The 23,289-nt window shown below is 41.4% G+C and overlaps 1 protein-coding gene across 6 annotated transcripts in view; it reads left to right on the top strand.

Annotated features, from left to right (window-relative positions):
* Positions 1 to 22,303, top strand: part of pcnt (pericentrin) — a 38,317-nt gene extending 16,014 nt beyond the window's left edge. For 2 of the 6 annotated variants that reach the window (XM_042436950.1, XM_042436947.1), the window contains 34 exons: positions 102 to 173; positions 864 to 968; positions 1,282 to 1,434; positions 2,146 to 2,292; positions 5,121 to 5,281; positions 5,603 to 5,775; positions 5,958 to 6,142; positions 6,277 to 6,439; positions 6,654 to 6,896; positions 7,403 to 7,635; positions 7,791 to 7,898; positions 8,298 to 8,318; positions 8,692 to 8,928; positions 9,034 to 9,207; positions 9,484 to 9,636; positions 10,011 to 10,190; positions 10,307 to 11,332; positions 13,046 to 13,216; positions 13,384 to 13,576; positions 13,932 to 14,266; positions 14,366 to 14,468; positions 14,567 to 14,739; positions 14,837 to 15,112; positions 15,229 to 15,386; positions 15,798 to 15,927; positions 16,118 to 16,894; positions 17,008 to 17,223; positions 17,340 to 17,558; positions 17,970 to 18,196; positions 18,283 to 18,362; positions 18,458 to 18,599; positions 18,690 to 18,817; positions 20,001 to 20,156; positions 21,811 to 22,303. In XM_042436950.1, the coding sequence (XP_042292884.1) occupies positions 102 to 173; positions 864 to 968; positions 1,282 to 1,434; positions 2,146 to 2,292; positions 5,121 to 5,281; positions 5,603 to 5,775; positions 5,958 to 6,142; positions 6,277 to 6,439; positions 6,654 to 6,896; positions 7,403 to 7,635; positions 7,791 to 7,898; positions 8,298 to 8,318; positions 8,692 to 8,928; positions 9,034 to 9,207; positions 9,484 to 9,636; positions 10,011 to 10,190; positions 10,307 to 11,332; positions 13,046 to 13,216; positions 13,384 to 13,576; positions 13,932 to 14,266; positions 14,366 to 14,468; positions 14,567 to 14,739; positions 14,837 to 15,112; positions 15,229 to 15,386; positions 15,798 to 15,927; positions 16,118 to 16,894; positions 17,008 to 17,223; positions 17,340 to 17,558; positions 17,970 to 18,196; positions 18,283 to 18,362; positions 18,458 to 18,599; positions 18,690 to 18,817; positions 20,001 to 20,156; positions 21,811 to 21,854 (7,062 nt within the window). In that variant the 3' untranslated portion in view covers positions 21,855 to 22,303. The remainder of the gene's footprint in view (positions 1 to 101; positions 174 to 863; positions 969 to 1,281; positions 1,435 to 2,145; positions 2,293 to 5,120; positions 5,282 to 5,602; positions 5,776 to 5,957; positions 6,143 to 6,276; positions 6,440 to 6,653; positions 6,897 to 7,402; positions 7,636 to 7,790; positions 7,899 to 8,297; positions 8,319 to 8,691; positions 8,929 to 9,033; positions 9,208 to 9,483; positions 9,637 to 10,010; positions 10,191 to 10,306; positions 11,333 to 13,045; positions 13,217 to 13,383; positions 13,577 to 13,931; positions 14,267 to 14,365; positions 14,469 to 14,566; positions 14,740 to 14,836; positions 15,113 to 15,228; positions 15,387 to 15,797; positions 15,928 to 16,117; positions 16,895 to 17,007; positions 17,224 to 17,339; positions 17,559 to 17,969; positions 18,197 to 18,282; positions 18,363 to 18,457; positions 18,600 to 18,689; positions 18,818 to 20,000; positions 20,157 to 21,810) is intronic. The other 4 variants (XM_042436949.1, XM_042436952.1, XM_042436948.1 and 1 more) reach the window with 3 other exon arrangements.
* The last annotated feature ends 986 nt before the right edge of the window (positions 22,304 to 23,289 follow it).

Below are 23,289 nucleotides of genomic sequence, written 5' to 3'. Positions count from 1 at the left end.
CCACTTTTAACATGAATGTATGCAACAAGGAGATTGTCTTGTTAAAACCAACTTGCAACAGCATGAAAATGAGTTTATGTACTTCATGATTGTTTTTACAGACTGAGCTGTCTGCTCAGAAAGAGGCCTTAGACACTGAACACTGCAAAGCTCTGGAGACCCTTAAGAAGCAGGTACTTATCCAGTAATCCCTACATTATTCTCTTAAATAGCTTTTACATTAGCTTTTAGATTTTAGTCATATTACCATGTGGACACTGATGAAAACATAAGAGCAATGTGTATATTTAATTGCACTGCATAAAGTTATAGAGATAAATTTTAACTGCTCAGGAGCAAAAATTAAACATCTATGAATTCAGTAGCTAGTCATAACAGAACAGTGATTCCCACTGAATGAGAATATATTAGTGGTGATTAGCCACCACATACTGGCATCCATTCTGTCTTTTTTTCCTCACACACTTTAAAAAATAAGGAATCGTGAATGTAAATATATGGAAAAAATCTTTTAGTTTGGGTGAGAAGCACAAATAAAGATGAGAAAGAAGCAGCTAGATTACATTGGCTAGACTTGATAAATCTTTTGCAGGGCAAATCATCAATTAATGATGTAATTAATTTATTAATTTCACAAATGCTTTTTTTTTTTTAAGTTTATTTTAGTGATAATTTGTTAGTTGTTACTGCATTGCAATTACATCATTTCAAATGCATCAAATTGAGTGTTAAGTGTTTTGGATATCCATAAAAAAAACTCCCACATTGGTTTATGTTAACTTTTCTTTCCTGCTTTCCAATTTTAATCTGTTTTAATGGTCAGAAAGAGTTTACTTGTCTTGACATCATGTGCACTTTCTTAGGTTTTAGAGCTAGAGCAACAACACGGCACTGCTCTTCAGGAGCTCTCGCATTCCTACACCGCTGAGAAAGACCAACTCGTCGAACAACACCAACTCCAGCTACAGGTGTGTGTGTGTGTATACTGCCTGTGTGTGAATCTGTGTGTTTCATAGGACGAATGAATATCCCCTGTTCTGCCTGGCGAGCAGTTTTTAGTGGTTGTCACTAGAGTTCTTGTCTCTGTGGCTCTTACGGCCCATTAGAGAAGGGATTACACAGAGTCATTGTTCATCCTCCATAATCATGTGTTTGTGTGAAGAGGCGTATTTATTTGGATTTTTTTTTTTTTTTTTTAAAGAAGCACTATGAATGTGAGCATTTGACCAACTGCGTATTGACAGTATTAAACAAATACATGACACATGTCTGCTGTCGTAGGAGTTGAGGGGTATCTCTGCACGAGAATTGGAGGCATGTCGCAGGGAGCTTGAAGAGGAGTCGACAAGGCAACGCCAGCACTTCCTAGAAGAGGCGGAGCTCCACAAAGTCCAATCAGAAGAGAGGCTGCAGGACAGGATTAATCAGCTGAAGGTAAAGGAGGGAGATGCTTGGGGGAGATGGAGGGGAAAAACATGTGGATGGTTTTGTGGCATCCTTTTCCTAAAGAACCTTTGTGACAATCATGTTTTACGCATATAATAAATTCAGTAAATGTGAAATATATTATAACGGTATTCCCCAATTCTTTTTATTTTGAGTTGCGTATTTATTCAACTCTGAGTGCCTGTTTGAAACACCATTATGTAATAGCTCTGGATTATTAAGAGCTGTGGAGTGTATGTGTGTTGTGGCATTGCCCCCTCTAAGCTTCAGCTGCACCAGTTCATTCCTAGGGGTTAGTTCTTTCTCTTGGATTCTGTCCCACTGGAGCTTTATTCAAACCCAGTTTCAACATAATCCCACCATCATATATCTAGATATGTTCTTGTCCGTCTGTTTCTCTGCTCTCTGACTCTGTGTGCTGCTGGGTTGTGCATGTGTTTGTGATGCCACCATCTGAACAGTGGCTAAATGGGATGGGATCTAAGCTTTTTATCCTCTGATGCAGAAGGTTTTAAGGCTGAAGGTACTTTTTTTTTTTTCAGACATTTAGCATTTGACCATCTGAAATGGGCAGTGGTCAGTCATAAGCCAGTGAGACCAGAGATCTCTGTAGCTGTGGAACAAGTAAATACATACCGCAGCGTTGAAGGTGCTGATCTACACCTTTTTTTAATTCACTTGTTTCTACTTTCTTTGAAGACTGAGTTTGAAGAGCAGAAGGAGGCGGAGCTTGAGGACCTGAGGCGGAGCTTCACATCTGAACAAGAGGAGAAGGAGCGCAGCTACACCGGCAAAATGAGCCAGCTTACTGCCCAGCTGCAGCAGCTAGATGCTGTGGTAGCCCAGGTACCACACACACACACACACACACACACACACACACACACACACACACACACACACACACACACAGAAAAAGCCCTACCCAGTCCAATGTTTTTACAGGCTTTACATTGTCATTTTTTCAGTGCAAATGACAAGAGTTGAGTATGAACCTGTGTCTTCATTTTACCACAGGCAAGTCTAGACAGGTCTGAGACAAAGGTGTTGTATTATGGGTAATACAACATGAGTGTTGAAGTTCATAGGACAGTCTAAAGGTGACAAATAAGACTTAGAAACAGAAAAACAGAAAAAATCCTGGATTTAACAAAGAGAGAAGAATATTGCTGCTAAGGCATAGCGTCCAGGCTGTATTTTCATCTAACATCATCTGGCATTGGATTACATCTTGTTAAAGAGATTATCACGTCAATGAATCAGTAGACTAATCCGGTGTGTGTATGTTTTGTATGCTTTTCGTGTCCCCACTTGAAGCAGGTCATGACTTACAAACATCAGATGGCAAAATAATTTGTAAAGTCAAGTGCAAAGCTACATTTCTTTCTCTTTCTATTCATTTTTATATTCAATTATAGTCTGCCTGTCCTGTTACAGGTCATTAGAGCAAAGCTTCAGTTTGTTGGTTGGTTGTTGTGGAGATGTGAAGCATACTGAAACTTTTATGTTTTTGTTATCCCCCCGGTTACTGACAAGGTAATTGCTAAACTACTAAAAGCCCTCGTTTCTATCCAAAAAATCAGTTTTGACTGCGTATAAATGTGTAGTGAATCCCTAATATTCTTATGATAAAGCTAAATGTTGTTTTAACAATCAGCATAAACATACTTTATGTATCTATGTGTATATTTTGTTTCCATGACAGCTACCCAGCTTGGCTCTTTATCGTGCGATATTAACACTCCCACCCCCCATGAGGTTAGCAAAGAGTCTGAAGAGAGGTTGGGAGGGTGCTGTTGTCTGGGCAACAGCATTGTTTTGTTGAGGCAGGTGGCTGCATGAGACGTGCTTGATGGGAGGGAGCGGGAGGGAGAGGGAAAATGAGAGGGAAGAGATGGTGAAAGGAGAGGGACAGAATGAACTGCCTGAAGAAGGAAAGGTAAGAAAATTCACTACAGATCTGGGAGAAAACTCTACTGTGCCTCCAGAAATCGGCTTGCCTCACTCCCACGCTGACTTGGTGCTTAAGCGGAGTACTTTTGCCAAGGATGCCTGATGATGATTATACAGTCAGTATGTCTGTTTACATAATGCATTATGCAGATTTTTGTGGGGTTTTTTTTTAAATGTATTGTGGCTTTTTGGATCAGATAATGCTGGTTGTTGACTCTGGAAAAAAAAAAATGCATTTCTCTGTGAAAACAAACATCTGGTTTTGATTCCATTTTATATGCAGAACATAACCTCTGCTTTTGTCATGATGCTCTTGGCTCTGAAAGGATGTTGCTGAATTTCATTATGAATAGAGCACAATAAAAACAGTTAAGTACACCATGCTCTATTGTGGATATAAAGCATGATGTACAGGAGAAGTTGTGCGGCGTATCTTAATTTTGATGGACTTGGATAGAAGCTCACACTGGTCTGCAGTTTTCTGTGTGTGTGCTCTCAAAGTTAGAAATGGATGCTTTTTTCAGCAAACAAAGCTAGACGGCAATGAGCCAGTCTTTGAATTTGATTAATTCAGGTTTGAACTGTTTCAGTTTGTTGATTCTGGCAGTTCCCTTCTTGGAATTCGCTCCCTTTGGACGTAGTTTGTGAACAATGTGGATATCTTTTTAAAAAGCAGCTCAAGACCCCACTGGTTAAAACTAGTCTTGTTTTTTTATGCCTCCGCGCTGGTGACAGTCATGGCCCGAGGCATTATGTTTTCAAGTTGTCCGTCCGTATGTCTGTCCCATTCTCTTGTGAACACGATATCCCAGGAACACCTTGAGGGAATTTCTTCAAATTTGGCACAAACGTCCACTTGGACTCAAGAAAGAACTGATTAGATTTTGGTGGAGGTCACTGTGACCTTGTTTGTAAACATGGCTAATAGGGTGAAATGATGAAATGATGACTTTTTAATTCCCAAAGGTCAACTTCACTGTGAAATCATAATGTTCTGAAAAAACACTTTTCTGGCCATGTTTCAACACCATAACTCAGGAACAGAAGGGGAGATTGTGAACATGTATTATGTTTGTTCAGATACTGAATTGGTGACACTAATCTTGGGTGTCCACCTTGAAACTGTGGTAATTGTTTAGATCTTCTGTGGTGCAGGGTTGAAGATGTGTATGTGTGTGGAGCATCCACGTTTTAGAATTTGTAGCTTCTTTGCAGCAACATCCATATCTGAAGTATTGTCTACTGTCACAGCTTCAACTTTGTGTTCTATCAGATTAAGCTTTATTGGCCAAACATGTCAACACATACAAGGAAAATACACTTAATACCTTTTTAAAAAGTCCTTCAAAAGTTCACTAAAAGGTTCACTACAAATATTATGAGTCTGGACAGACATGGATGTAAACTGCAACTTGACTGGTTGTTGGAGGCATACAACCACAAGGCGGTATTTTTAGATTTATTTATTTCTGTTTTATGGTGTTTATGCTGTTAATCTTAAGTCTGTATTTTATGTCAGCTGCCTTTTTTAATGTAAAGCACTTTCTGACATTCTGCTCTTGAATAGTGCTATATGAAAAAACTTTATCTCTTAACATTCTTCACACATCAAAAGGTTATAAACAGTACAGCAGAGGAGAGACGTTTCAATTCATTAGGTTTGGGTTAAGTGTTGGTAGAATTTACAAGCTCTCCCTCTGTCGATCGTTATCTCTCTTCAGCTGCGAGCAGAGGTTGGCTGTCTGCAGGGAGAGTTAGAAGGGAAGCGTGCAGAGATGGACACGCTGGACATCCTCCTCCAGCGGAGGGAGCGAGAGAGTCAGGAGGGAGGCAACCTTCTTAAGATGCTCACTGACGACTTACAGACTGCTAAAGAGGAAAGGTAAACAATATTCAGTGCTGGTTCTTTTATGGACTAGCCATCAGTTAATGCTGGTTAATCTTCCTTGTATACTTAGCAGGTTTTTAGCGGAAAAAAAAGTATTTTATTGCCTTATTGAAATTTGGAAATAAAGTGGTCAATGTTACTAGTTACACCACCAATGTTACAACGTATGGTTGTTGCTTTGTCTTTTTGTAAACCTCTCTACTAACTCAACTGGATTTATTTGAGTAAATCCTAGCCAAGTGTTTAAATCTCTTCAGAGATTTAGTCTCTGAACACAGTCATGTGTTTTGCTTCGTGTTACTTTTGTTCTCCCAGACGTAACCTGCACCAGGCCAATGACAAGCTAAAGAAGGTGCTGATTGAGATGCTTCGCAGCACTATTGCAACAGAAGAGCTCATTGGACAAAAGATCAGTGCCAGAACCAAAACAACTGAGCAGGCGACCCATCAGAGAAGCTCGACAGGGAACAAAGATGCACAAGAATCAGGTCTGTTCTGATTCATGTTTAAATTTTTAGAAAATGTGTGGATCTTCACTGTGTTTTATTAGGCATACAAACACTCAATGCAAGATGTTGATTCCTGATTAGAGATGCAGTAACTAAACAGATCTTTTGACAAATAGAATATTTGCATCAATGCACCAGGTAATACTGACCTATTCTTTTAGTAGGTATCTCAGTCGCAGATATGTCATCGGAGGACATGGAGCTGACCCATATGCTCTGTGAGAGCTTGCTCATATCGGATACACAGATCAACCCTGGAGGAGAGGAAGCAGCTCTGAACGCCTGCAGCCGACTGCGTCACACAGTAGACACACTACTGGAGTTGCTCAACCAGGCCAACACACAGGTAGAGCATCTATAGACCAATCAATAATCCCAGATGTGTTTCTCAAGAATCAAATTCACAGTGAGAATTTTAACACCCTCTTCTCAAACAAACAAACCTGTCTGATAATCTTGGGTTTCTTACCTTTTCTCCAGCTGGAGCAGACTCATGATGTCCACCTTTCTCTTGAGGAAAAGTTCTCCCAGGGCAGAGAAGACTCCGCCCAACTCATTGAGCAGCACAAGCTCTTATTGGAGCAGCTTGATCAGGAGGCAAAGCTGAAGAGTCAACTCCAGCTAGAGCTCCACAAGGCTGAGGGTGAGCGCTGTGTCCTCGTTGGCAGCACAAGAGGGAAGCCAAGTAAAGCAAAGCCAAGTTACAGTAGTTAATCCACTGGCTGTTAATACGCCTTGCTGCTCTGACAGTGTTCCAAGTTACACAGAAGTCTAACCTCAACAAGTTGTGAGGCTGAATGTAAGAATCTCAAACATGTCTTTTCTTTTCACATGAACTATTTGCATTATGTGTTCAGGGCTACTAGAGGGCTACATGGCTGAAAAAGCTGTCCTAGAAGAGACTCTACTGCAGAAGGAGGCACAAGAGGAGGGACTAGTGAAGGAGCTGGAGGACCTGAAGATGAAGATGCACCAGATGCAGTGCCTCACCGCGGAGCTGGACAGCCTCAGAGCAAAGCATCAGGAACTCAGCGAGGAGCATGCGATTGTCTTGCGTCAGAAGGAGCATCTCTCCGCCGGTCTGGGAAAGAGGGAGAAAGGTGAGCGGAGCCAAGCACTTAAATCATAAAATCCCGCATCTGTCTACATAAAATGTTACGTGACCTCTTCAGTGAGCTTGACCATACACTTATGTAATGTCTGTGCTCAGATGTGTCTTCTCTCCATAGGCCATTGGCTCAATTTAGATCCTGACGCAGGTTTGTGGGTCAGAGTGAAGAATGAGTGTGATGAGGGGGTGGGGATGAATATGCAGTATATTTGCTGTGCCGTGTGAGGTTGCTCTTTGTAACACTGCCATTGCCAGTAGGTTGTAGCAAAGGCTGTTGGAGTGCTGTGTCATTTTTTTTTATTATCTTACCTCTTATAAACATTAAACATATTTTAGACCAGAGAATGCATTCACTGCCTTTTCAGGAGGCAAGGCACAGTATGTATTTAAACCCCTTTTCTATGCCTTGCCTGCCTTTTAATGTTTTGTGTGTGTGTGTTATGTATTTACATAGAAATATTTTCCCTTAACCTTCCTCTCTCTTTTTTTTTTAAGCTCTACTGGCAGAGGCAGAGCGTTTGACCCAGGACAGGCTAGACTTGCAGCGGCAGGCAGAGAAGGACCACAGTTCTCTGTCCCTGCGCCTCAGGGCCCTGGAGAGGGAGCTGGAAGAGCAAGAAACAAAGGGCCTGGAGACAGAGCTGCACCACAAGACCCACACTGAAGACCTCAACCAGCGTGTCCAAGCACTCGAGAAACAGCTGAAACACGACCGGCAGTTTATAGAGGTGAGTTTTTACTACTTCAAAATCTGAATGTTTCCAAAATTATCCCTTATTTAAATGTAAAATGTCATTCTTCATAAATCTGTATTCATTTTTCATGTTCATTTTCTTGTGATTGACAGTATTATCTTTAATTTCTTTCTTTATTGTGCATTCAGGAACAAGCTGTAGAGCGTGAGCATGAGAGAGATGAGTTCCAGCAGGAGATCCGAAGACTGGAGGCCCAACTCAGACAGACGACCAGCGTGGATATCAAAGGACACAGGGTGAGGTGCATTTATGTGATAGCCAGTTCAAGCCTAAAGGGGAACTGTTTCAGATTTCAGCACTCCATTACATTACTGCGATTCAGTCACACAGTGTTCCCCACGTCACAAATAGGGCTGAGTGTCATCTTAAAGCAGAATAACTGTTTTTTTTTATTTTTATTTAACAGGACAATATTACACAAAATGCTTTCATTTCTAGATACAGAAGGATAGTAATAGTGTCTAGCATTTTGCAGCGTGTGTGCTTTTTGATGTGTTTGCTGTGATGAGTGTATTGCAGTTTAGATTAGAAACCATGACTACTTACAGAGGTTGAAGTGATGAATGCATTGTTTGTTTGCCAATGAGCCTGACTTTTGCCATGTGTTTATCCCTGCGCTGAACGGATTGCTGTAGTTTGAGGACTTGGTTCTGCAGGTATGAATTCAAACAGTAGCATTCTTCTCTTAGCTCCTCTGACTCTTGTGCATGGCGTGTATCGTACATCATTATTTCTGTGCAATCATCCATAGATAAATTTTAGTGCTTATGCTTCTACATTCATTCACATCTCATCATCCATTTGCTGATATTCATTCGCCTCTGCTCCTCACTTCATTGCTCTTTCACCTCCATCTTACTGTTCTCTGGAATGGCATGACTTCAATGTTCAGTACCAATGGCTGCAGACCCGGAATGGCTTATTTTGCTAAAAAAAAAAATCATGTATCTTTCTATTCACAAATCACTGTGCTACTTATCACTCTAGAAAGCTGTAATACTAAATGCTGTCCCTTATATGTGTCTGTAGGTGGAGAGTCTACAAGCCATCATCAAAGACAAGACAGAGGACCACTCATCCTTGCTCACAGCCAATCAGCAAGCGCAGCGCGATCTCGCCGAACGCAACGAGGAGATAGACAAGCTAGCTGGACGGATTAGAGAGCTAGAGCAAGCGTTGCTTAACAGCGCCGAGAGTAATCGATCCGCCAGTCACCTTGAACAAGAGCTTCACAGAGTAAAGTTGAGAGAACAGGAGCTCACACAAGTAAGAACAAATGCACATTCAAGTTAAATTTACCTTTTTTAGTGTCAATTTGCACCGTCGCTTTTTGCCTCATGAATTTCACTCGTCTACTCCTCCTTCTGTCAGGATAAGCAGGCGCTGGAGCAGCAGCAGCTGGCCAACAGGCTTCAGATCTCAGCTCTGCAGTCCAAACTGGATGAGACGAGACACTGTTACCATGACAACACACGTGACCCCACCCAGGAGCTTAGGGATGCCCTGGACACTGCTCAGCAGGGCCTACAGAGCAAAGAGCAAGAGGTCTGTAAGGTTTTAGACAAATATTTGTAGCCGAGATGATTTGGGCTTGTCGATTGGGCGAAATGATTGTTGGTTGTTGATCGTTGCAGCTGGCTGTAGTGCCACCTTGTGGTACAAATCTGAACATGTAGCCAGACTTAATCTGTCTTTTGTAAGCCACCACAAGGACTAGAAATCTCTTAAAATCTGTGCAGAAAAGTATGTTACAATTATAAAGCTCAGAATGTAATTATTGTTTTTTATTTAATCAGTACTGTTTCTTTTTCTGTTTCTTAGGTTGAAGTCCTGCTTGGTCAACTGGAAAATGTGCAGAGGGACTTGAGCATCAAAGAGGCTGAGCTGAAACATCTCACACTACAGCTGGAGGTGCTGACCAATCAGAACACAACTCACGTTAATGAGCTTCAAGAACAGATTGCTGCCCTTAAGGTAAGTACTACTTGTCTTCATATTGAATTGATATATATTTTATTTAGTTACGTAAGTGATAACTGATATTTAGACAACAGCTATATAAGCTCTTCTTCTTGGAGAGAATTCTGTAGCCTTGCCCAAGAGAGGTCTTTTTCAGTTGTTGAACATCCTGTGGGATCAAAGATGAATAACTCTTATGTTTGGAGTTCTCCCTTACCTGATGTACAATAATTATACAATGGAGAGATTTTTTTTAGAGATAGATTTGTTTGAAAAATTGATTATATGTTTGTTCATCTTTCAGACCAGATGTTTTAAAATACAGTATGTTCATTCAATGTAAGTCTAAATAAAAAGGGAATCAGAATAATGTTCAACTCCACTCGCAGGAGAATGTGTCTGCACTCACTGTACTCAAGGAGGAGACCGAGCAACAGAGGGAGGTGGAAGACACAGAGGAAGAGACCCTCCCCTCTGCACTAATCCAGGAGAAAAACCAGGAAATCGACCACCTCAGCAATGAGATCCAAAGACTAGAACAGGAGCTGGAGCACACCGGGGACAACAAGGTCAGACTAAGTACACACAGAATACATGCAGTCACTGTGGAAGTGCTCATAGTTAATCAGGCCTTGATTTTAAAAAATAAATAAATAATTGTCTTTTTTGATCTTTCTCACAAAAGGCTTTGGAGGCTGAGCTTGAGGATCTGCGCTCACAGGTGGAACATCTTCAGTCTGAGGTCATGAGGGTGCGTGAGGACAAGCAGGAAGAAGAGGAGCGCCTTCACGAGGTCATCAGCACGCTGCAGGCGGAGCTCGCCACACTGGGCCCCAACCTGCACGAAGTCAGTGACTCTCAGGATGGTGACAGCATCAATCCTTCACCTGCTCCCAGCCCCGAACCTCACCACTATACCATCCAAGAACAAGAGAGACGAGGAGGGCCAAACAGCCTGAAGCAAGAACTCAATCTGACTCATTCTGCCTCCTCTCATTCCCTTCGATCTCGTCTCAAGGCCCTTCAGAGTCAGCTGGAGACTGTGGTGGCAGAGAAAGAGGGAATGGAGCGTTTGCTGCTCACTCAGGAGGAAGAATACAGAGGACACGGGGAGGAGTTTGGAAAGAGGCTGAAAGCTGAGCGGGAGAAGGCAGATGAGCTCCAAGGTCTCCTCACTCTCAAAGAAGCTGAGCTGGAGGAGGTTAAAGCTCAGGTAGAGGAGGAGAGGGAGAACAGGACACTATCTGAGGAGGAGAGGGACAGTTGGAAAAATCAAGCCCAGGAGGCGGACGCCCTGCAAGAGGAGAAAGCCCACCTCAGCTCTCTGATTATGGAACTCCAAAAGAAAGAACAGGAGAGACTGAGAGAGATCGAGACTCTGCAGACAAAGGAGCAGGAGATGAAAATAGAAATGGACGCCCTTAGAGAAACCAGTCTCACTCTCGAGAGGCAAGTCCAGGAGGTACGGGCCGAGGTAGTAGACATGGAGGAACTGGTTGCCGAGGAGAGGGCAAAGGTCGAAACACTTGAGACCGTGAAGGTAGAGCTGTCTGATGAACGGGAGGCGCTGAGGAGGAGGGAGGGGAAACTGCAGGAGGAAATTGAAAGGCTCAGACAGGAAGTCAATTCACTGAAAGCCCGTATCAAGGACATGATCGTTCAGTTCAATGAAAAGGAAACCAGTCAAGAAGAGGCTCAAAGGGAGGTGCTGGTAAGTGTCAAAGGTTACAATGATCAACATGAAGCACCATGTAGGATTATATATCAGTGTTTTCCTGTCTGGTCCAAACAGAACTTGGTAGTTTTCAGTTTTGGGTTGTGATCCAAATGTAAACCAGAATTACAAACACTGGATTGGAACCTGCTGTCAAAAATTGTTATTAAAAGACATGTCAAACTCTATCATAACATACACTCACCAAGCAATTTATTAGGAATACCTGTGCAATCTAATACAATCCAATACAACAGCTCTGCCACAAATTCTACTTTTACAAAGCTATGCAAACATGTTCAAGTTTTGTTGTCATTGTTGACAAGGTAATAATTCTACTTTATGTTTATTATTGAGGTTGTAGTGGGTGATGGAGGTGTACTGGAATGCATTATATTGAAAAGTGTTACTAAAATTTTGTCCACCCCATTAATATATGTGAGGGGTGCAAAATAGTACACAACAACAGTACACCACCACCCACTACAACCTCAATAATAAACATAAAGTAGAATTATCACCTTTCTGACAACGTCAACAAAAACTGAAAATGTATAACCTTAGTAAAAGTATAATTTATGCCAGAGCTGTTGTATTTGATTGCATTAGATTGCACAGGTGTTGCTCAGTGAGTGAAGATATTAATTTGTGGCTCTTGAAATATTTTGTTTACATTGTAAACCCAGCAGTAAAATGGGCCTTTTTATTTTCAATAAACGTACATACAAAACGTATAAATATAACATCAGTAAATATTCAATACTTCAAATGTATATGTTCACAAAATTAATGATTGGGCTTTTAATGTGGGCAGGAGAAGAAAAGATAAATACTGTCTTATCAACATAGACTAAAATCTGAGGCCTGGTCCAAGAAGTGATTTCACTATATTATATTTTACAGACTGAAACAGTCGTTTTCTTCAGTGCATGTTACAGGTTTGAAGAGGGTATTTCTCTGCAAAGTTGTCCTGATAATTCAGTAAACCTGCTTCAACAGGCCCCAGATACAGAGCCCCAGGTTCAGACAGGAAATGTCTTGCTGCCACTCTTCTTTTTTTTTTTTTTTGCTAGCATACAGCTGTACTAGCTGCCAGACCACATCTGGTTATAGTTAGTGCCGATAACACATCAGCACAGCGTCGCTCCTGAGACAGCGGATTCTTACTCACACAGAGGAAGTGACATTGAATTGAGGAAGTAGAAGGAAAACTTTTGGGTAGCTCTTGGTTTTTAAATCTCTGATGCATTTTATTTTTCATTTGTTAACATTTTGTCCCGGCAGGATGTGGTAAGCAGTGGTCGTGGTTGTTAAAAGAAAACATAGAGGCTGTAATGGATATGTTGGGCTGCTGCATGTCTTGGCAGTCTGAGCTGTTTTTGACGAGTGTTTTTAGCAAACGTAGCTTTCGTTCAGCATGCATAGAGATGTATCTAGCAGTAGATATAAAAGAATTAATCAGATGTGTAACTTGGCAATGCAACATGCACATGTGGTACTTGTTAAAATGCTGTTTATGCTGTAAAGCACGTAACTCCCATTATCTGATGGTCTTATGTAAACACAAGTTTCTTTGTGGAAAAACTGAAAACTAACAGCAAAACAAGGTAAAACATTTGATGTGTGGATGCAAGGTTTTTATGAATACCAGTCAAATAATGTTACCATGTTGATACAAGAGGTTAATGAGTCAGTTTCTCTTTCTCCTAGACTAATGCTGAGGTGACCCTGGCTAAAGCAGATGCTGCCTTGAGACAGAAGGAGACGGAGCTAGCCAGACTGGGGGCAGAGCATCGGGCTCTGAGGGCGGAGCTGACTGCAGTGAAGCTCGGGTTGAATACCAGTACAGAAAAGGCTGAGAAACTACATGAGGAAGGACAGGTGGGGAATTAATATGTGCACTAAATATCAGATACAGTTACCATTTGAGTTAATCTGTTGACGCTCTGCATGGATTCATTTCTGTCTATTGTGAGATTTAAGTGGCAATATGGGGTTTAGTATCGATACGACAGCTGGATTTAACGTCACTAATTCCTGTCTGCCAGACTAAAGACCGTGTCCTAGCCGACCTGGAGAGTGATAACCAGCGACTGAAAGCGGAGCTTCAAGGTCTGCAGGAGGACCTGGCTGTACAGGAAGAGGAACTGGCCTATCAGCAAAGAGAACTACAGCAACTCAAACAACGTCACAGTCGCAAGCAGGACGCACTTCCTCGCCATCAAGGATACTCAGAAAAGGGTGAGTACTTAATGATGCTTCATACATTTACTCTGCTTTTAAATCTTAAAGATGTTGTACAGTCCTTTGGCAAATGCAAGAAGATGAGTTTGAGCTCTCTGTCTCCCCGTGTGATCAGCTGGTTTAATTTTCTTGTACTGAGAATGTAATATTCGAACCAATAGCAAACACATAGATACATGGTCATAGATGCATATAGATAAGATAATAAAGATCAAGCTTTATTTGTATAATTAATTTGTACACTTATCACATGATCGTGAAGTTTGATAGCACTTAGGTGTAATGGCCAGAAAGACGATGGCATTATAACCAAAAATATGTCCTTTATAATATATTTTTTTTCTTCTGTTAGATATTTCTCACAGAGCTTTCGAAGAGGTTGTGAGTGTCTCTCGTGATGAAGCATCTCTGAGCTCTCCGGAGGTTTTAAGGCGACTCGAATGTTCCGAAGACAGACTCCCAGAACGGTTCCACGCTTCAGTTCTCGGCTCTCGTCTGTCTGACCTCAGCACTCTGAACAGCACGGGCTTGGATCTCCCCCAGGTCCACACCTCTCCCAGGATTGTGATGGAGCCACCACACTCCAGGACCATCACCCCAGATCCAGCCACACAGAGTACCCACTCACCAGGCTCCCTGTCGGTGTCTGACAATTTCTCCATGCTGGACTCACTGGACGCTGACAAAGTATGTGGTCTAAACCGTTTCATACACATTACCCTTTTGCTCTTTTCTTCAGGATTCAGATCGTTAATGTTATTTTTTTGTAATTCCTTTTTCTCTTAGGTTCATGAGTTGAAAGAACTTGACCTAACAGCGCCTCCATCTCCTCTTGGCTCCACCTCGTCCTTGTCCGCTCCAGAATGGGCCAGTGACGGATATGGCAGCAGTGAGTATCGCTACACATCGCTAAGCCTTTTGTATGTTTGTAACAAATCTGGCAATAAGTATTGATCATAAACTCTTTGTTCTACTCTGGTGTTTCAGATGTGAGCTCAGAATTGGGTGCGAGGCTGAGAGTGGAGCTGGAACAGACCGAAAGGCTGGATGCTCAGTTTATTGAGTATCTCCGCTGCCGAGGCATGAACCCCACCGCTAACACCGACAGTGCTGCAGGCAGTATGAGCTACAGCGACGACTTGCTGTCACCTGAGCTCCAGGTAGACTTCACACACACACACACACACACACACAAACTTGTTGTAATTTTATTTGACAATAAGCTTCAGTTTTACTCAGTTTTTTTCCTCTCTGCAGGGCCTGTTGAAGAAAGTGTATCAAGAAAGCTGCAGAATTCTCACTTTGTCCCAACGTCGTGCTACTTCCTCATCCCACCCTTATGTCCCAGACTTAACAACCCTCTCATTGAGTCAGACACACCATTATTCTCAAGAGAGCTCCAATCTACTGGACCAACGTGACAAATCCTCCTCCAACCCCCCCATGAGCTGGCAGCAGGAGAAGAGGGCGCTGCAGGAGACTGTGATCGCTCTCAGAGAGCTGCTCTGTCGAATGGCACAGAGACACACACATGTGAGTTTGAAATATATATATAATCTTATAGTAAATATTAAACTTAATATGAGAGGGAATTTGTTCTTCAGTTCCCTTGAGTGGTCCATGCTGATCATTTCTATTTTCACCCTCAGACTGACTACAGAGGTGATAATGACTGGCACAGAGAGCAGCTACAGACTGATGGACAGGTTGAATCCCGGCTGAGAGCAGAGCTGGAGGAGAGCCACAAACAGCTGAAATGTGCCAGTGACACTCAGCAAGAGCAAAAGAACAGAGTACAGTCACTCAGGTATACAACATATACTCAATATCAGCACACAAGCATGCCTTTTCCAATATATATTGGACACAAGTTAAAATATAATACAAAACAGGGCACACTCACTGTATATGGAAATGGATCCAACCTCCTAGTGTTATCATATGTATCCTAAATTTGTGCAGTTAAAGCATTAAACTGTCATATTAACCTTTTTTAAAATAGAAGTTTCTCTGTATTTTTGAATAACTTGGAATATTTTATTTATTTTAATTAATTACTTCCTTAAATTGTGTTTTGTTAGTTCATGTGAACCCCGTGCTGTAATGACCTTTATCACACATTGCAATCTATCTCCTCATCATGTGTGTGTCACATTCACACAAGCTGCCAAATGCACAGGTAATGCTATAATTGTGTGTTTCATCATCGCTCCCCCAGGCTGGCTGTAGAGGAGGGTGAGGAAGCTTTGAGGAGGGAGCAGACCAGAATCCAGGAGCTTCAGCAACAACTGGAGCAGGAGAGAGTTCTGAGTCTTCGTAGGGAAAAAGAGGAGGAGGAAAGGAGAGAGGTACGACATGGACTTAAAAACATGCATACTGAAAAAAAATGCATTTGCATTTGATGTGTTATTATATGGTAATATGCAGCTTGATAGTTTTCCCTTTTGATGGAGTGGATTTTTTTAAAACAATGTGAAGAATCCAAGTAGCCAGAATGTAGTTGAGCTCTGAAAGATGACCCTCCTCTTCCTTCTCCAGGCAATACAAGTATCTTCTGAACAGCAGAGGTCAGAGGTCATGGCTCTGAAGGGTCAGGTGGAGCAGGAGAGGGTGGCTTGCAGCAACCTCAGACGCGAGCTTCAGATTGAACAGTCCCGCAGCGTGCTGCTCGAGAAACGTCTTGACGACACCCAGAAGGAGCTGGAAGATGGACGCCAACGCTCCGCCCACCAACAAGATCTCAACATACAAGAGAAGACTCGTCTTGAGCGCCTCCTGACTGAGGAACAATCTCAGTTAGCCGAAATTCACTCTAAGCTCGCCGATGCTCACAGGAAGCTGGATGAAGAGCGAGACCATTGCTCCAGGCAACTGGATGAGATCAGCCGCAGACATGAGGCGGATGCAGCCAGGGACAGGAAGTTAATCTCCGACATGCGCGCCCAGCTGGAGCAGGAGCGGCGTCAAGGGGAGGAGCTCGCAGCCTCGACAGACAAACTGAGGGCTGAGCTACTGCAGAGCAAAAGGAAATGGGAAGAGGAGGTCAAAACAAGGGAGGAGCTGCAAGCCGCAACCCGTCATCGTATAGCCACGGAGACCTTGAAGGAGCAGAAACAGGAAGCCAGCCATGATTTGGAGGTTGAGCGAGAGCGGTCCAGACACCAAGGGGCGGAACTGGCAGAGATGAAGGAGAAGCTCCGACTGCTGAAGGACAAGGAGAGGGAGAGGGAGGAGCAGTGGGAGAGAGAGAGGAGGAAGGGGAGGCAAGAGCAGATAGAGAGGGAGAGACGACAGGAGAGGACCAACAACAAACTGGTAAGACATCATCAACCTTGTTCTCACACTTCTCTACTATACTCATATTTAACATCTTTCAAATAATTTCGGATGCACTCAAACACCGGCTTATAAAAACGTCTGACTTTTAGTGCGAGTTGGAGTTGTTGAGGCAGCAGGACCAGCAGCGCATGCAGGAGCTGCAGCGCACTCTCGCAGAGCTTGAAAGGGAGGAGAGAGAGATGGCTGCTCAGAGGCTGTCGGGACGAACCGCAGGACAGCAACACAAAGCCGCATCTTCACAGCATCTCCGCAGTAACTTCCAGACTGATGGCGCCCAAGCTGGCAGCTCACAACAAAACCAGCAGGTACACTTGGTAAACTTTTTTGTTAAGAAAGTCTCTCGCTCATGTTTGGCGTCTTTGTCAAGCTCCTCCAGCTAAATGTTTTATTCATAAAATGCATCTTACTTTTCTCACTGTAGATGCCGTCCATATCGTCGTCATCCAGTCTGCTGGAGAGGTTGCTGAAGGAGAACTCGGAGTTGACGGAGCGTGTGACATCACTGAGTCAGGAGAGAGCCACCCTCAAACATAAACTCACCTGCCTGGAGCGCCAGCTGCGTCGCTCGGAGAACGAGCTCGCCAAGGTCACCACGGAAACCGAAAACAGACCCATCAGTGATGTGACCAGCCACGGCAAAGTCAGTCGAAAACACAGTCACATAATCTTGTAAATAGTTAGGATATGTCATTTTGAGTTTTCTGTTTCTAAACTTGGCATGAGAGTTGGCAAATGATTTAAATCTAGTTGTTTATGACATTTTCCTTTTCTTAGTCTCAATCTCTTTTTAATGTCTTGTGTATATGTTTTGATGTAGCATTGCAGCAAGGCAATATTCAGTTTACTACCATGTAAGACAAAGAAAAGCATGAAATCATCACATTTGAGAAGCAGAAATCAGCTAATATTTGGCATTTTCACTTAAAAGAATCACTGAAATGATTGATTGATTATCAAAATAGTTGTTGGTTAATTTTCCGTCGATCAACTAATCTTTGCAGCTCTAAACAAAACGACGAAACAATGACAATTTCTGTTTTTTGGTTTGCAGGTGCAGCGTTTATATGAGCGCTACCTGCGTGCTGAGAGCTTCAGGAAAGCTCTGGTGTACCAGAAACGTTACTTGCTGCTGCTGTTAGGAGGTTTCCAGGAGTGTGAGCAGGCCACGCTGTGTCTCATCGCCCATATGGGAGCACGGCCGTCACCCCCGCTCTCCTCCCAGCGTAGACCCCTCAGGCGATTCAGGGCTGCTGTACGAGTGGTCATTGCAGTCTCAAGGTAGGGAGCATACAGGATGTAAAGGTTTAAGATGAAGCTCAACCTCTGGTATGGATAAAACTGACTACACACATATTTTTTTTCAGAATGAAGTTCCTAACCAGGAAATGGCAGAGAGCCATCAGAAGGTTATCTATATCTGGGAATGTCAATGGGCATGCTCCAGGTCAGCTCATTGAACATTTTTTATCTATCTTTCAACATGCATGACATGACAGTTTGTGTGTGTTGTTGGGGTCTCACATTTAATATCTATTGCAGGGTCTAAAGCCGAGGTTTTAAGGCAGCAACAGCCAAGATCGAAGTCTGACTCGCTACCAAACAGAGAAGGCAGTCCCGGCCACAGAGACACCATGTCAGCTCTCGTTCCACCCAGTAAATCTCCCTTCAGGTTGCACAACAGGTTTGGTCTCCTCTTCAACAAAGACTTTTCAGCTCAAGAGTTAGAAACTGAAAGTATTTGTTCTATAAATGAGATCACCTCTCTCTGTAGGGTGTACTCCAGCTCCTCTCTGGCCTCGGGGCATTCAGGAGGAACGTCTCAGGATCCAGAAAAATCCCTGACTGAATATATCCAACATTTAGAGAAAGTCCAGCAGCGGTTGGTGGGGGCCAGACAAGGTGAGCAGCATTAGTTAGAGGTGGGGAGCACCAGGTGGATTTCAAGACAAAAGATGGAGTTGAATGCATCAAGGTGGAGGAAATTAAAACACTGTTATAAATTTGATGCACACTGGGTGCTTCATCGGTTGAGGGACGGGCGCATTGTCGCTTTCTTGCTGTTCTTTTATTGCACTCTGTAAAATTTACAGATGTTTGTGTAAGCAATATTTTATCTATGACTGTTTGCACAAGGCAGTACTCGAATAGTGTGTACAGTCCAGTTAGAAATTGCTATGGTGATGGTACCCAAAAATTTCAAGGCATCCCACTCTGCAAAATTAATAAGCATGACTTCTTGGGTTCTGAGCACCTAATTAATTGTAGCAAGTGATCTCTCACTGGGAGATGTTACAGTGCACTGGGTTTTTGTTTTATAGCTCTTATGCAGAGATCAGACTACACAATACCTGCACAGTAGTGGCCCAAACAAAAATGAGCATCAAGCCACAACAGTTTCTATTTTTATTGTGTGTAGTGTGTCCCAGCGGAAGACAACCGAGGCAGCATCTGCGACACCTTCTCGACACCTTTTGCCTTGTCTCTTCTAGTTTACAAACTTCTACAACGTGCTCCGTGACATTGGCCCAGAGGAGCATAGACCAGTTTTCTGTAAACACAGCAGTGCGAGGAATAATGTCTTTTACTATCACCCTCTGTCTGCACACATATGTAAGCTGCACTCTCTCAATCTTTCTCTACTGACTGGGCAGGAAGCCAAGTGGCTATGAATGATTGCAGATTCACTTTCATTCATAAAACTGTGTTCATGTACATAAACATTAGTTTGTGCTGTCAGGCGGAATAGTGAAGTCAGTCCTTGACACATTAACAATCACCTGTGCACAAGTTGTTAAAGACTGCGAGCTTGGCCAAGTCGCAGCAAGAATTGATGACTCTTTGATTACCTAGTCTGACACAATGACTATCTCAAAGTTAAAGATATTGTGTAGTCTGATCCCAGCATTAGAGACAAGTCTCCTAAGTTGGTCACTTGTTTTCCAGGAAGTGATTTTTCACATTAATCTGTAACCTTTTAGAAATTTTCTGTGTACATTTCTCAACACTTCCTTGGACCGTGTGAGCAAATCCGCATGTTGCCAAAATCCACAAAACCTGTGTGCTCTATCATCTCCCAACCTAGTAAGCAAGACTCATTTAGTCCCACCCCCAAAAGAGGAAAGGAAGATACAGGCAGCCTGTTCCCCTGATATGATTGGCTATCGGCAGCGCTGGCTGCAGGAGAATAGGACGTGGCTGTACCTGAGCTGCTTGTCTCCCGTTTACCTGTATGGTCCAGGTGAGTGTGAGTGTAACATACTCACTCCACCTCCAGCACAGTGCACCTCCCAGGATGGGTACTGACTTGTCAGCAGTCAGATCAGAGGTGATAACACTCTGGTCTCATTGGTACATATCCTGCAGGTTTCTGACCATCGTATAATTAGAGGGTCATTCCCTTAAATTCACGTTTAACACATTTTTAACACATGTAAGCTCATTCACTGATTACATATCTTTAGCTTGTTTCATACAGACAGCTATGAACTTAAACCAGTGGTTGTAGAGATGATGGGCACTCAGAAATCTAAAATAATATGGTTTGCTCTCGTAAATTGTTGGCCGTACTGTGAAGTAGACGTACATAATTTGTAAAAAGTGGACTGACTTGTTAAAAAGTATAATTAACTGTCAGACAGCAACAGAAACCTGCAGGACATTTACTCTCAAACAGCAGAGTGTTACAGACCTGCTGATGATGGACTGTTTGTGAAGTTTCTCATTACAGGACGTTTTCTCATGTTGTGTTTTTACAGAACTGAATATTTAATGTTGAAGTTGGAGGTTCCGCTTACATGTCTGTGCAGCATTTACTGATGTGTTAACTCACTGGAGTGAATGTTTTAGGTTTTTGGTAGCCAAGAGATAGTGGCAGATATTCACTCAAAGTAGAGTGAGCTGATTAATCTGATTGAAAGAAAATGAATTGGCAGCTATTTTGATAATCAATTAAGTAATTTTTTTTCAAGCAAAAACGCCAAACATTTAATGGCTCTGGGTTCTCAAATATGTGAATTTGCTGCTTTTCTTGGTTTCTTCATTATAATAGATTGAATTCATCGCCTTGTTCTTTGTGATAACATGATGGCCATTTTCAGCGTTCTCTGATGTTTTATAGACTAAACAATCAACCGATTATTCATCATCAATAATGAAAGTAATCGTTGATTGCAGCCCCGGGCTAATTAAGATATTCCAGTTTTCTTTAACATTGTTGTCTAACACTAAACAGGTTGCACTGCTTTAAGCCTACTTATGAAAAAAATATTAGGGCTTCAACAAATACTGATTAACCTGTCAATTATTTTCTCGATTTCTCAATTGATTAGTAGTTTGGTCGTGGATCACTGTTTCTTAAAGCCCAAGGTGACATGTTCAGATGTCTTGTTTTGTTCTGACCAACAGTCCACAACCCAGAGATATTAATTTTATTATCATAGAGGACTAAAGAAACCAGAAAATATTCACAACGGAGAAGCTGGAACATTTTCTATTTATTTTATCAAAATAGTTGGTGATTAATATTAATTGTTGGCAACTAATCAAGTAATGGTTGCAGCTCTAAAAAAATATCACCCCCTTTGACTACTGAACCCTGTTGTTTGCTTGCACATTTATTAAAAGTTTTAATTCAAACTGTAGTTGTTTTTTTAACAAATGCAGAGTTGCTTTAATATAAACTGTTGACTAAACTTCTGAGAGCAGCCAGTTGGATGTTGTCTTTTGTCATCTGTTTACTCAAATAAATAACAAACAGGACAGAACCAGTAGTTTGTTAACTGTACTATAGGTTGGTTGCTGTTTATGTATGCTACTAAAGTCTGAGGATTAAGATTATTTGTTTCCTTTTCTAATATTGTGCATTTTTTGTTTGTATCTTTGTGTCTTCTCAGGTTCATCTGTCCTCCAGCCCGACCCGAAAAAGTCCGACCACTGAAACTATGAATGTCTCCTGTCTGCATATCGTCTATGGCCTTACACCCATGTAGAAATATGTAGAAAGGAATATCACATATGTGTCAAATTTTTAATGACATGTGATTTTTTTATAAGTACGTAAATTATTTTTTAAGATTTTCTATTGTAATTTTTCTATTCTCTGTACCTCAGCGTTGTGAAGGCCACTATTGAGAACAAATGTCTTTCATCGTTTTAAATAGTGCTGTTTGTTATTTTTCTACTAATATTTTATACTCTTTTTATTTGCTATGTAAATAGGACTGATGTTCATTGTACATGTGTCCAAATGTGCTCTGGTTTTATACTGGAAATTAACATAGCTAGTTTGTGCATTGTTGCATAAAGGTGTTTTTGTATTATTTGTGTTTCTACCATAAAGCTAATAAATATTTTACATGTGTGATTACAAAACGGACTGGGTTTGTTTTATCATAGATTAGAATTGACAAATGTAATGTGTCTATAATTTTTGCATGATGTATGTTTTTCAAGAAATCCATATGAGATATTTGAGATACATATGAGATTGTCTTATGCTTTTTCATTTAACTTTTTTATACAGAGTAAACAATGCTCTGTTAACAGTTACAATAAAATAAGAGGAACAGACTGTATTTGAGCAGAAAAACAGACAATAAACAAGGCACAGGCTCAATTCAAGCAGTCACAGACGGGTTTATGATGATTATTGAAAACATAATTACATACAGTAAATTCTGATAAAACATTGAGATTAGGAACACTAAGTCTTGTAGGAACAACAGTATTGATTGAACAATTTCAACTTTTTACCTCCATAAAGGTTGTCTAAATTATTTTTGACATCTGCTAGATTATCCCTTTTAGTGAGATTTATGATTACTGTGTAAACCCATTTCTGCTAAATGTTGGGCATTACAGAGATAAAAATACTCTTGATAAATCAAAATAATGAGATACTCAGTCAAAGATTTAGTAGTCTTAGGACAAATATAGTCAAAATTCATTAACTTTGATTTACTATGAGTATTTTCATTTTATCATGCATAATTTCAAATGTTTTCTTTCCTGGCGGATATGCGCTTTCATAGATTTCTGATAAGTTACACTGTTTTGATCAGCATACTTTTCTAATTTCCAATTTTCATCACGTCCTTATGAATGCCATGAATATTTATAACCCAGGTCTGTCCCCTGTAATCTGATTTCCTTACATTGGTCATCATAGAAATAAATATACTCTTGGTGAGTCAAAAATTATGAAATAGGTACTAATTAAGTCAAATTTTGGAAATATTGAGTCAAATTTTAAAATGATAAATCAATTTAGTTTAACAAAAAAATGAATATTTTAATTAAAAAATACTACTATTTCATCATTTCGATGTACTATGAGTATTTTCATTTTTATCATAAATTACACCGTTGTTATC

Source organism: Thunnus maccoyii, chromosome 16, assembly GCF_910596095.1.
Source record: "Thunnus maccoyii chromosome 16, fThuMac1.1, whole genome shotgun sequence".
Classification (NCBI taxonomy): domain Eukaryota; kingdom Metazoa; phylum Chordata; class Actinopteri; order Scombriformes; family Scombridae; genus Thunnus; species Thunnus maccoyii.
This window is presented reverse-complemented; position numbering and strand designations above follow the sequence as displayed.